Source organism: Myotis brandtii, unplaced genomic scaffold (assembly GCF_000412655.1).
Source record: "Myotis brandtii unplaced genomic scaffold, ASM41265v1 scaffold249, whole genome shotgun sequence".
Taxonomy (NCBI): domain Eukaryota; kingdom Metazoa; phylum Chordata; class Mammalia; order Chiroptera; family Vespertilionidae; genus Myotis; species Myotis brandtii.
Genome location: NW_005359430.1, coordinates 2490788 through 2505276, shown reverse-complemented (window position 1 = coordinate 2505276; position 14489 = coordinate 2490788). Strand labels below are relative to the sequence as shown.

Below are 14489 nucleotides of genomic sequence, written 5' to 3'. Positions count from 1 at the left end.
GGGGTCCCGCCCCCCCCCCCCCCCCCCCCCCCCGCCACTCCTGCCATAGCCCCCGGTCCCCGGTCTGCCAGCAGCCCTGCTCCTGCCGCCGTTCCCACGCACGGAGTGATTGAGGCCGGTGCCAGCAGCGGGTGCGAGCGGGGCCAGCGCTGTCAGTGGGTGCGAGCAGTGGCTGCTGCCCCGATCACCCCTCAGGAGCAGGGGGAGGTAGAGAAGCCCTCAGGTGCGAGCAGGGCTGGCACTGGCAGCAAGTGCAAGCACCAGTAGCGTGCAGGAGTAAAGAATTTTCAATAACCACCAGAGCCTCGCCCCGATGGCAGCGACCAGTGCCCCACCTTGGTCTGGCGCCCCTACTCACCTGCTCCACCATCCCACTGAGGCGGACACCCGCCATATCCTGCGCGCACCCCTTGGTGGTCAGCGCATGTCATAGTGACCGGTTGTTTGGTTGTTCCACCATTTGGTCTATTTGCATATTAGGGTTTTAATTATATAGGTTTACTCAAAAATGCAAGATTGTATTTAGAAAAGATGACACAGTATAGGGAAAATTTATATCCTCACTTATTTATCATGAAGGTCTTTATTGAGTTAATAGACTATGAAATCAATTGCTTTACTGGTAGATATTCTATGCATGCATGGGGAAAACAGCAGTTGCCATCAGGATTGCTTCTTGTTTTTATTACTACATTTAAAAAATAAGTAATCAGACTTAACACTTCCATTGTTTGAAACAAGAATGGACAAAGCATGTTTCTTGATATATTTTAACATATTAATGCTGGCAGTATTTATGAAATAGCTGGAAAAAACAAGGGTTTTGAATTTCACTAGGATTAAATCCAGCACTGCCACCTTCCAGCTGTATGACAGCTGAGGGTCTCAGTTCTCCCATATGGACACCAGATATAACAACACCTACCCCATAAAGATGTTATAGTGTTAAAGGAGATGATGGATAATTAATATTCGTTTTCTTATTTCATTTTTTCCTGCTTAGACTTGATAATAAATAAAAATTATTATAGATTTCATAGCGATGATGACTGCCATTTATAATTTTTATTATTGAGGTTGACTAGCCACTCATAAATATCACTCAGGAACGAGAAAGTTTCTTTCCTGAAGGTTAAACCTTATGAGAAATGTGAAATTTCTATTTTGTTGTTGTTATGATTTGTAAAGTTATTAGTTCTACAGGCAAGTAATTCATTTTTTGCTAACCCTATTCATTCTCTTCAGATTATTGGATGGTAACAAGGTGTATTTTTTTTTTTTTTGAGGTATATTCCTTAGAAGCAAGGATCAGTGGGGATGTCCTATAAACATAAAAAGAGTTCAATGGCTAACCTAGTTTGATTATACCTGTCTTTTGGCTAATTATAATGTGTATTAGCTAGACTATATAGACCCTGATAACCGCAACTCTTTTTTTGAGCAATACCTATTAACAATCTGAGGAGAGAATATTTCAAAGAGCATTTTGGAAAATTTAGCCTTTATTGGAATAGAATTTAGCCTTTATTGCTGAAACTCTTCTACTGAGTGCTGCTTTACAAAAATCATGGTGAAAACTTGGGCCTGAGTTAATTCCCCAAAGTCCTTCTGACTGTGGTCCAGCTGTGTGTGACTGTAGATTAGGCATTGAGACGTGAGCTCCCCTGCACTTAGTGGAGTCTGGGTGATCTCCAGGTTCTATAATTGGCTGTTACTTCCTCTATACAATCTCCCTAGATGGTTTTATTCTCTCCCATGGTTTCAGTCTCCAGCTTGATTCTCTTCTACAGTTACAGCTGAGATTACTTTTCTGATGTCAGATTTGGATATTCAATTGGCAACTTGTCATCTCCATTTGAATATTCTAGAAGTACTTCAGATGCTTCATGTCTCATACTGAATAAATCATCACTTGTTCTTCTTCTTACCAAGCCCCACTTTTCCATTCTCTACCCTCATTGGGACTACCCTTCACCTATTGCTCAGATCAGAAACTTGAAACCTTCCTGCCCCCTACTTCTCCATCCTGTGCATTTTTTATTTTCATTCCCCACACATTGCCAGTGAATAGATCCTGATGTTGTGACTAAATATCTCTAGATTCTTCCCTTTATTTTCCCCTCTGTCTGTCAATATCCAATTCCAAGTTTTGGAATTTATTGCTTGAAGAGTGTAAAAGTGTCCTAACTAATCCCTTCCTAGCTTATTCTGCTAAGGTACAAGTTTCATACTACCAATAGTGAGCATTTTAAAATCAAACTTGAGCATGTGATCCCTTGCTTAAAATATTTGAACGTCCTCATTGCCTTCAGTTGGTTCCAGAACTTTGGCTTGATGTGCAAATCCCATTATATTATTGCTTCTAGCTACTTCTTGAGGCACATGCTTTCTAATCTTTGACATGAACCGAACCTTACACTGAGGCCAAACTAACCTACCTGCAGGTCTGAGTTAACAACTGTACCATATTCTTTTGTTGCTGTGCCTTTAAATGAAATTATCTCCTTTCTTTTCTTCCTGATTCTTTTTCTGAGGCTCAAGTTTCATGTCTCAGGATGCCTTCTCTGTCTTGCTCAGGTAGTCTTAAGTGTCCTTTCTTTGTGTTTTCATAGCAACCTATGCACCCTTATTTCCTATCTGAAATGGACTTTCAGAATAGAAAAAAAAAATTGCTGCTCTTGCAAGTTTGGCTCAGTGGATAGAGCGTTGGCCCTTGGACTAAAGGATCCAGGGTTGGATTCCTGTCAAGGGCATGTACCTGGGTTGCAGGCTTGATTTCGGCTCCAGGTCTGGTTAGTGCGGGAGGCAACCAATTGATGTGTCTCTCTCACATGGATGTTTCCCGCTCTCTGTCTCGCCCCCTCCCTTCCACTCTCTCTAAAAATCTATGGAAAAATATCCTCTGGTGAAGATGAAAAAACAAACAAAAACCCTAAAAATAAAATTTGCTTAAATTGAATATATCTTACCTCAGCAGTTAATACTAATTAATATCCACCTTTCATAATTACAGTCAAAGCAGTAGCCAGTACTTTATTATAATGCTTTATTTTTTGAAGTTTTATAGCACTTATAATTGAATAATTTAAAATCTAATTTGAATTGAATTTGACTTGAATATAACCTTTTTGAGAGAGTATGACTTTCTAAGTTATATTTTTTTCTCATGTTCCTTATTTATTTTATCCTCTTCTAGAGCTTGGTTTCATTTAAAGAACTTATGCAGTATTTCATGCACAAAGCTAAAGCTATTTGTCAATTTTTGTTTAATATATATATATATTCCTGGTAGATGTAAGCAAATAATAGATCTTTTATCAATTATGTATTTATTTCACTAATAAAAATGTTAATTGCAGTAGTAAGAAATTAGAGAGATAAATAAGCCCATGTAGGACTTATAGTCTAGTGAAAGTTAAATAGTATGCATATTGGTTACAATTAAAAAAGTAAAATCTTTTAAGTCTCTTTATAGAATGCACAGTTATTAAGCTTAAGAACATTCCATTCAAATAGGTCTTTTCGTGTCAGCACTTCATTCATTTTTTATTCATTCAACACATACATATTGATTGTCTGTAGTATGCTCAGCACTCTGCCAAGTGTACAAGAAGCAATTGAGCAGAATCAGACCCACAGATCTTACAGAGTGATGCAAAAGGCATAGTATTTAAAGCTGTAATTCTGATCATTCTTACCAAGGATAGCTATGTAGTGTTATTTAGATTTATAAAAGGAGCCTTTAATTGTTGTAAAGATCAGGGAGCTCAGGGATTTGAAAGGAAAGTGGATATAAACTAGGGGAAGATCATTTTAAGCTCAGACCCTGTGGCAGGCAGACTCTGTGGAACGCAAAAGCTCAAAATATTTGTGGAGCTAACAGAAGATTGGGGCAAAGAAAGCAGAGAAAGGGATGGAACAGGAAGAGTCTGGAGAGCTAGATAGGGAATGAACAGTCTGGCTCTTGTTGGTCTTGTTAAGGACTTTATCTTAAGAGCAATGGGTTTATTTTAAGAGCCATTGAAATAGTGGAGGACCCAGATTGTATTTACATTTCAAAGCCTTCATGGCTACATTGAAGTAAAGCTATTTAAGAGCTTTCCTAAATCCTTGTGGGGATTGATAGGAGCTTGATCTGGGATGGTAGTTGACGGTAGAGATGGAGATTAGTAGATTGATTTGAGAAATGTGGGGGAGGATGAGGTGACAGGAAGGGAGGTTTCAAGGAAGAATATTTTCTTTATTTTCATTTTTCATTGAGATTGGAACATTAGATGAGAATAGGTTTGGAGCACAACTAAATTAAGTTGGGTTTTTAAATTTGATAAATCTCTAAGAAATTAACCCATTAAATCTATCTATGGTAGCAATTAGGTAGGAGTATTAAAAATGTGAAACTTAATCTCTGTTGTAGATATTATAATCTCATTGGGAAAGTAAGTTATAGACACAAAGTATTTAAATGGCACATATTATCAGGATTTCATTTAGTAATGCATGGGATCTAGAATGTAGCCCCTCGCCGAATATCCTTTAGCATTTAATATTATATTTAATTATTTAAACTCAATTATTTAACATTTCATCTTTGAAGTCTATTAAAATCTCAACATAGTTATTGGAGAGCAATGAACTTAATTTATTAATAAAAACTGAAAAAGTATATATATATATATATCTATATATATATATATACATATATATACTTGTATTATTTAGAAAGATAGAAAAGTTTCTATAAAAAGTTTCACCATATATTTGAATATAAATGCTCATTAGTATATAGCATATGTTTTAAGTGCTGATTGATGTGAGTTAAAAAGGAAATTCTAAGAAGTCATGCCAATTTTTGTAATACTCAAGAATTCTCTAACACACTCCTCTGCAAAAGCAGGCACATAAATGGTACAAACAGACAGGGTGATGGGTTCTGAGAGGATTTGTGGACAAGAGATTTGGAGAGCAGGCAGTATTTGTATGGGCAAAGTTTAAGCAAGAGCACTTTCTAAGTGGAGGGTCTAAAAGAGTCAGGAATTGGAAGGTGTCAAGGTGGACACCAGAAGGATTAGTTAGTGAAGAGGGCAGGACGAATGGGTCAATAGTACGCAGTGTTTAAACAACGGCGCTAATGCCTAGTCTTTGGTAATAAGACCTTTATTGTTTTCAAGTGATAATATGAAACTATTTTGTCATTTCTTCTGCAGGCTCCCGTCTTCGTCAGGAAGATTTTCCACCTCGCATTGTTGAACACCCTTCAGACCTAATTGTCTCAAAAGGAGAACCTGCAACTTTGAACTGTAAAGCTGAGGGCCGCCCCACACCGACTATTGAATGGTACAAAGGTGGGGAGAGAGTGGAGACAGACAAAGATGACCCTCGCTCACACCGCATGTTGTTGCCAAGTGGATCTTTATTTTTCTTACGAATTGTACATGGACGAAAAAGTAGGCCAGATGAAGGGGTCTACATCTGTGTAGCAAGGAATTACCTCGGAGAGGCTGTGAGCCACAATGCATCGCTGGAGGTAGCTAGTAAGTAAAAGGGGCTTCCTGTGTTTCTTGGGGGGGATGGCAGAGCGGGATCCTTTCCCTTGATAAGGGCAATAACAAAAATCAAACCTGTATCACAGGCTTTACTGCAGGAAAATCTCTAGCTTTGCATATGAATACAATCCACTCTTTATCTGAATTTACTATAGTATTTCTCATTCTAGCTGTTATTCAAGCTTAATTTGGATTTATACATGTTTGGTGAAATATTTTACTTTTTTTGATTTGGAGCTGTTTTCTGTTGACCATTTGCACTGAAATTAATTCATCCCCCTTCATTGTTACTTTTAAATATATTGAATATAAGTGTGTTTTTTAAAAAAGAATAGTGTGGGATATTTTTAATTTGTTTTCATTAAGAGAAATGCTTTCAACTGGTATTGTAAAGTATGATTTTAAACAATTTCTAATTCTTAGAAATCTATTATACTTTTTGGTAAGCTATATCCAGAGATATATATGCCTCATATTTTATTATCTTAGCTACTGTAGTGCAACCTGGGAGTGCATGTAAACCTCAGTAGTTCAGTTTCTTTATACAAATACTAAAGGCAGCTCATCTGAAATCACCATAAGAAGAATTTGTTGACTGCTGATTAAATATTTATTTCTAGAGTCTAGATATGTATTATATTTGGATAAGAATTGGGCTTCTCTTGTTTTCAATAAACATTTAAGAGGTAGCCAGAAAGTTGCATTCCTTTGAAAAATCACACTGTGTATATGTATACATGGCAGAAATTGAGAATTTACATGTATTAGAGAGACAAATGAAATTTAGATCTAATTTATTGTAGGCTTATATATAATTATATGGGAAACTATACATAACTATATATATGTAAATGATGATTGACATCTTCTTATAATTTGCATTCAATATCTTAATTACATAATCAGTTTTCATAATATCCAACATTGTCTCCAGCCTTCAACTAGAATTTGAATATATAAAATCAGATAACTATACAATTATAGACGTAGAAAAGAATTTAGAGACAGATTATTTTAACTCAATCATATTATTAATGTGGAATCAGCCCCTGGAAATTTAGATGATTTGATCACACTCACAAAACCAAGTAGTACTTAAATTGAGACAATGCCAAAGATGTCTGATCTGAGCATAAAATTTAGAGAGATAAAAAAAAATTAAAGTAAATTTAAATCTATCTCAGAGCTAGCCAATCACATTTTTAAAAACATTTACTTAAAACCCAGGTTTATATTTCTCTATTCACAGTTAATTGATGATGAAATTATATTTTCTCATATTGCCTTGATTCTCAGTTTAGTTTATAGAACTAAATCAGTGAGATGAATAAAATCTATAATTACAACAGAAAGTTATTGTTCTTTCGTTTTTTTAAACCCAATTTTAAATTTAAAGCAAGCAAAAGAAGTTTAAAGGTGCAACTTACAAAAGGACTGTTTTGATAAAATCATCTTTCAAAGTTATGAGATGAGCATCTTTTAAACTCTTGACACATTTATATTTAAGGATAATTATTTCCTGTAGAAATACATTTAGTTAACATTTGAGAATACATTTAAAGAATCAAGAAAAATGTGCATAACCTAAGCCAACTCCTACATTTGGAAGGTAAGAAACAGAAGATCAGGAGGGAAAAACAGTGATTATTTATTCTCGGAATTATAATTCCTTATAAATGAGGCCTGTACCAACAGAAATATTCTAGGTTATCTCCTGTTTCTGTGCTAGTTCCTATTCTACTTGTATCCTTATGGTTGTCAGAATTAAGAAAAGGAAGGTTATAAACATTAATAGAAGGTCTAAGTGCTCACCCCCTAGTTCTTCCTTTTTAAAAAACCTCTAGTTTTATCTCAGATGATCAAGATAGCCTTAATGCACTGGGATTTACAGTACTGACTTTCCTCTAATCTGGTTTTTGTGTCGATATTTAAAAAACACACACTAAGTTTCCAGTTAAATTTCTCTTGCTAAACTAGACATTCTATTACCTTGAGAATTAATTATGGAGAAACTCTTCCAGTCTTAGTCATCAAATATAATATGGAATTGAGAGTGGACAAAAGGTCATTCTGTAACTTTTATCTGTAAAATATTTAAATATGTAGTTTCATTTTTTTAAAAAAGTCTTTTTTGTTGAGAATATTACAAATGCCCCCCCCTCCCCCATTTTCCCCCTCTATCAGATTTCGCCCACCCCAGGCCTTCACCTATTGTCTGTGTCCATAGGTAATGCATACATGCATATAAGATCTTTGGTTAATCTCTTCCCGCCAACCCCACTCCCCTTCCATCTGAGATTCGTCAGTCTGTTCCATGTTTCCATGCCTCTGATTCTATTTTATTCATCGGTTTATTTTGTTCATTAGGTTTCTTGTTCATTTATTTTGATTTTTAGATTCAATTGTTGATAGATAGGTATTTATTTCTATTTTATTGTTCATATTTTCCTCCTCCTTCTTCACCTCCTCCTCCTCCTCCTCCTTCCTCTTTCTCTTCCTCTTCCTTTTCCTTTTCTTAAACAGTGCCCTTCAACATTTCATGTAGTACTGGTTTGGTGGTGATGAACTCCTTTAGCTTTATCTTGTCTATGAAGCTCTTTATATGGCCTTCAATTCTAAATGATAGCTCTGCTGGGTAGAGTAATCTTGGTTGTATGTCCTTGCTGTTCATCACTTTGAGTATTTCTTGCCACTCCCTGTTGGTGTTACTGGGAGGAATTGACCTCCAGGCCAGTTGGCTTTGAGGACCGGCTGTGTCTACAATGGAAGAACTACTGTGCAGGAGACACCCCTATGGAGCAGGACTTGCTTCAGAGGAGCTTTGGTGCTCACTTAGTCTGCCCCTTTTGTGTATCATCTGTGGATATGTAGAGTTGTTATCTGGTATGTTCTGAGGCTGTCTACCAAGTGCACTGGCTCTAGGGCCTCCCAGGAGGTGCAAAGTCAGCAACTGCTTGGGGCCACCCGACAGGAGCTAAAGAGAGATCTGTAGATGGCTGCTACTTATATTGGGGTAGAAAGTACTCAGGCGAGGCCCAGCTGTGAAGCAAGGCAGGCTGGTGTTAGTGCCTAGGCTCGGGCCACTTTTGGATAGGTTTGGGGCATGCTGACTCTACCTGCTGCTTATTTAAGAGATTTTTAGCAAAGTCTGGAGCCTGAGCCAGGACAAGCCATTCATATGGAAAAGCAGATTTTCCTATGGGGCTGCAGTTTGGATGGGGAGGGGTCTCAGAGAATCACCAGGGTGGAGAGAACATTGTGGGCAATGCTGATGGAAATTCATATATGGCTGCCAGTTAGCTCTGCAATGGGGGGAGGTCCCAGCACAGGTATAATGACCCTTGTGAGTACCTCTGTCTGTGAAAAAGTTATCTCCGAGTTCTTGCCCCGATGCCAGACAATCCAGTTCCTCCTCATATGTTCCTGGATATCCCCAAAGCCACCACCTGGCACTGGAGCTGAGAAGAAGCAAGACTGTAAGTTCGTGTGCCGGCCCTTTAAGAAAAACAGGCTGGGACTCCATCAGCCTCTTGTGTCCCTCAGCCATAGTCCCCACTGGCTTTTACAGCCTGAAGTTATGGGGACTTCTCTTCCAAGCTCTGGAACCCGGCTGTGGGTCTGGTGTGGGGCTGTGACCCCTTGCTCCTTATGGGCGGCCTCTGCAGAAATGATCTTCCTCCCAATTAAAAAAACTCTGCACACATGGGTGCTGGGCCAGCGGTTCTTTGCCTCTGCCCCTCCTACCAGTCTCAATGTACTTTTTCCTTTACTTCTCTAGTTGTAGGACTTCCATTCAGCCAGATTTCAGGCAGTTCTGAATGATGGTTGTTCTGTATTCTAGTTATAATTTTGATGTGGTGTGGGAGGCGGTGAGTACAGGCTTTTATCTACGCTGCCATCTCAATATGGTCCCTCCTCAATATGTAGTTTCTTAATACTGCATAATTCACATATTTTAGTGTGATATATCTCATTATACATCCAAATTGTTTTCAAGCTCCAGAGAAAAAAGAATATTATAATTTACTGAGTAAATTGGGAGGGGGGGGGGAGGGAACATCTGTAATACTTGTGACAATAAAGATAAATTTAAAAAATACTTTAAGATCATCTTCAGCAATAATTCTTATACATGAAAAGGGAAAATTGTATATTTATCAAATATAGCTTGATATTAATAAGGATAGTTTAATAATAAGGATCCTTATTAGTGATAATAATAGTTACTTAAAATCGTAAAAAAACACAATAGTGTTTGTTTTCAATAGTTTTATACTGATGTAATTATAATAATTAAAGGCATGTTTTTTGGATACATTATATTATTTGGACATAGCTATGTGGAAAAAAATAAGTCCTTTGAGTTAAAATGTGTTTTGTGTATTTAAAAAATTTAGAAACTATTATTTAGTAAATTCATGCTTCAATATAATATAAATAGATATGTAGTAATTAAATTCATATGTACTTCAGTTATTTATTTTAGGCAGTGGTTGCTGTTCATTCACCATTTTTAAATGTGTTTGCGTCCTCAAATCAGAAGATTTCGTATGCTACATAACTAACTGATATGTTCGGGAGGGGGGGCAAAGAAACATGGATCATATTTAATGTAGGTTAAATCTATAAAGTACTGTTATGTTTTAAAAACACTTTTTTCCTGGAGAATGTTACCACTTTTTTAAAGATTTCCTTAGCTTACGTATCAGAAGTTCAGTGAGAACTATCCTTATTCTCTCAAAGGCTCAGACACAGGAAGGCAAAGATTGCATCAAATTTCTTGGTGAAGCTGTAACCCAAAATAATAGCATTAACAAAAGTGTCTTGAGGCAACTTTTACAGTGCGGTTATAGGTAATTCTTTTAAAAACATGTATCTGTGTTTTATTTGCCTTTAAACCAAGTTTTACAGCTGTAACAACAGCTGGATTTCTTGGTTCCTAACAATTGTCAATCTCTCCAACATTGAAAAAAAAATGATATGGATGTCATTTACTACCTTTGTTTCTGTATAGACATTATAATCTTGTATATTTTAATAATATTTACTTAAGTTTAAGTAATGCACCAAAAGAATTGTATTTATTGATCATTATTAGGATTTTTTATTTTTATTTGAATCCCAATTATAACCAGGTTAGACACAGTACTGGCCTTACTTTTTGGTGCTGATCCTTGCCAAGTGGTAAAAGCTGTAGTCCTTGTTCTTGAAAACTCAGTTTTGATGCAGTTAACTGGATTCACCAAATTATAAAGTCTAAATATTAGAATGCTAAGAAATATATAGTAGTTATTAACCTAAAGTTTCTACCTGAAATTTTTGGAAGTTTGTATTTGTAAAGGAAAATAATTTCTGTTTATAGATACATTTTTAAAATTTATTTTCTAATGATTATTTATCTGTCTAAACCAAGAATGATATATCTTGATGGGGACATTGAATTGGAACATTTAGAAAATATTGCTGTAACTAAGATTTATGAAACCTCACTATTTAATTCAGTTTCAAATCCAGCTTTTACCATGTCATGCAAGTAAATTTTTTTGTTTGTTTTGTATTAGGTCTATTTGAGAGTCTACTAAATGGAAATCATTTATGGATCTATTCTCTCATACCCAACATTACTGATTATAAAATTTAGAACTCTATTTTATGTCAGGCACCGTTCTTTGACACAACTTATATTTAATAAGTAATATGATCTTGGGTAATTGAATTGAATTTTAAGAAAAATTAATTTGAACCTTAACCCTTGTGCTTTCCACTGTGGAATATGGCTCTCTACGTCATCTGCTAAGCAGTGCACAGTCAGCATATGGCTATTTGTTTCCTGTTTAAGCTGTTGTCTCCTGAGGAAGATAAATTCTCTTCAGGCAAGGTAGACATCTGCTGGCTGTCTTAGCAGCAAAATTACAGAAGAACTGTCTTTCTTGAAAAAAAAAAAAAATTTCCCCAATTAATCAAAGATTAAGTTACCTCACATTTTACTAACTGGCATGCTTTATAATAATAATTACTTTGAGATGAATGTTTGTATTTTGAAGTAATATTTTCCCACAGATTTCAATACATTATGATCTTTTGTTGTTATTAATATATGATGCTCCTCAAAGTGATTTCAAATTTGAATTATATATTTTTTCTCATTTGGGTGAAATGAGAAAGTTAAGTGACCAAGTGTGCTAAGTCATGTATGTACCTAGGTACAATAGAATATATTTTCAAAATCTAGACCATGGGAGATGGAGGGAAGGATTATCCCTAGAGATAAAATGGTTCAAATAAGCAGGTGGAAATAGAATATGCCATTATATTATGAAATATTAATTGATTGCATATGTATGTACATGTGCGTTCACACACACACACACACACACACACACACACACACACGTTGTTCCCTGATAGACATTTTATCTTTGAAATTGAATGTTTTATATTGCATCTCTAAAATATTCCTTGCTTCCTCTATTTAATTTGTTTTATCTTTTTAAAAAACTTGTCATTTCAAGTGCATTAACCAGATTTTAAAACATTTTTTATATCTTATTTTTGTTTTCATATTTAAAGGAAAAAATTTAAAGGTTCATGTAATTTTATGACTTTACAAAGTCTTTTCACTTTATTGTACATTTATATTCTAAAATGCACTGATTCTTTGTTCCAAAATTAGTTCATGATTGAAATAATGCATATGAAGTGCATAGCAGAGGGACTGGCACATAATTATAAATCATAAATCTAATTATCGATGCTGTTGTTTTCACTACTTTTTCTTCTTTAGCTCCAGTATGGTCAGATACAAGGATTATTTATACAGATGGGATCAGATACTTCTGACTTCAAAAATGGAGTCAGTTCATTATCAATTTGAAGTTATGTGTGTTACAATACCAACATTTAAATATAATGCTTCAGTAATTAAATTTTCTTAAATTAATTTCTGGCTAAGTAAAGCATGTGTTGAATATCTGAAATTCCATCTTGAATTGAAATCAATGGTATGAGAAATTTACCTTTGGATCCTCATTGCTAACACAGGATATGCAAATAGTATTGATTTAAATCACTTTTTGTTTAAAAACAAATAAAAATAAAACTTTTTGCAGTTGGGATAACATTCAATTTCTTTGAAATTTATATATTTATTCACTTGCATAAAGAATCAATATTGCTAAGTTTCGTGACAAGTATATTTACTAAAACATTGGGTTTTTACTATTGATCAGAATATATTCTTTCGTTGCTGCCTGCTTACAAGAATAACACAAGGATGTAAGTAATAAGTCCATCAGACCACTTGTGGCATCCAAATGCCAGATTTTAATTACATTGTGTCTTCAGGCAAATGTGGTGCGAATTTTGTATTTGTTGGAAAAGTCAGAGCAGTATCCATTGGATACCCTATCAAGAGAGAAGAAGAAAGCTGTCATTTTCTTTTGAAATCACACAAAGATTCTTTTTATTTTTTTGTTCTGTCTTTCTAAAGAGTATTTAATATGAAATAAAAAGCAAAAACCCATATTCCATAATCCTTGTGAGAGATGGTAGTGATGAAGGGCATAAAGGGAAGGTTTGAGTTTCAGTGGGTATTTTGACAGTAAAGGACAAAGTTTGCTGACCATTTGAATGTGGGTGTTAGAGGAGATGGCTGTGTCCGAGAATGTGCTATTCACTCATGAAAGCTAACAGGACATATCCTATCTTAAAACTATTCTTAGTTAAACAATTAAATTATAGGCTCAAGATATGACCTTTTTAAATTTTTTTTTAAATCCTCACCTGAGAATATTTTTTATTGATTTTAGAGAGAGAGTAAAGGGGGAGAGAGGGAAACATCAATCTGTTGCTTCTTTATGGACCCTGACAGAGGATCATGTCTGGATACCAGGCATGTGCCCTGATGGAAATTAAACTCACACCCTTTTGGTGTATGGGATGACCCTCCAACCAACTGAACCACCTGGCCAGGGCTTTAGTTGACTTCTTAACTAGGCAAACTTTTATAGTTTTTTCTTCATTTTACATAACTGTTACATATTAATATTAAGCAAATTGTGGAAAGATCTTAGAGTCAGGGGCACATTATGCACTTTCTTTTCTTTATTCTTAATCACAAGTTAAGGAAGATGATTAATAAGCTTATAGAGATTATCCTATATAATAAAGCCTAATATGCTAAGTGTCCGGTCGTCCAGTGACCGATCGACTGTTCAACCAATCAAAGCGTAATGTGCTAATGTTATGCTAAGGCTGCTCAACTGCTCCCTATGACATGCACTGACCATCAGGGAGTAGACGCTCCAACCGGTAGGTTAGCTTGCTACTGGTGTCTGGCCGATCAGGACTGAGCGAGATGGGCCAGACACGCCCTAGAGTCCTCCTGGGGTCCCTCCCCTGCACGATCTTGCACTGCTGGGGTCCCTCGGCCTCGCCTGTGCCCTCTGGCAATCCAGGACCCCTGGGGGGATGTCAGAGGCTGGTTTCAGCCCGATCCCGCAGGCCATGACCCTCAGGAGGGCACCAGATGCAGGGCTCATGGCTGGCGAGCGCTGCTGTGGTAGTGTGAGCCTCTTCCAATTGGGACTGATTGTGCGCAAGCAGTGGGGCCGGGATGAGGAGGAGAGGCAGGTAGGAGCTGCAGGCGGCATTGGACTGCGGGTTTCAGCTGGATCCCCGCAGGCCACCCAGAGGGGCCTCACCCGTGCATGAATTTGTGCACCGGGCCTCTAGTTTTTACATTGAAAAACTTTACTTCTGATTATAGAACTAATATGTGCTCACTATAAATCACTTTTAAAATACATGCATGCTCTTGTGACCTCATTACCTAGAATTAACTGCTGTTAAAAATTTTGTGAATAGCCTTCTAGATATCCTAACATTTCTCTATGTTTTCTAGGGAAAACCATTTTAATATTCTTTTTCTTTTCTCCCTATATTGCC

The 14489-nt window shown here is 36.3% G+C and overlaps 1 protein-coding gene across 5 annotated transcripts in view; it reads left to right on the top strand.

Moving 5' to 3' along the window:
• Positions 1–14489, top strand: part of ROBO1 (roundabout guidance receptor 1) — a 447031-nt gene that overhangs the window by 79670 nt on the left and 352872 nt on the right. For all 5 annotated transcript variants that reach the window (XM_005867332.2, XM_014540619.1, XM_014540618.1 and 2 more), the window contains exon 2: positions 5205–5531. In XM_005867332.2, the coding sequence (XP_005867394.1) occupies positions 5205–5531 (327 nt within the window). The remainder of the gene's footprint in view (positions 1–5204; positions 5532–14489) is intronic.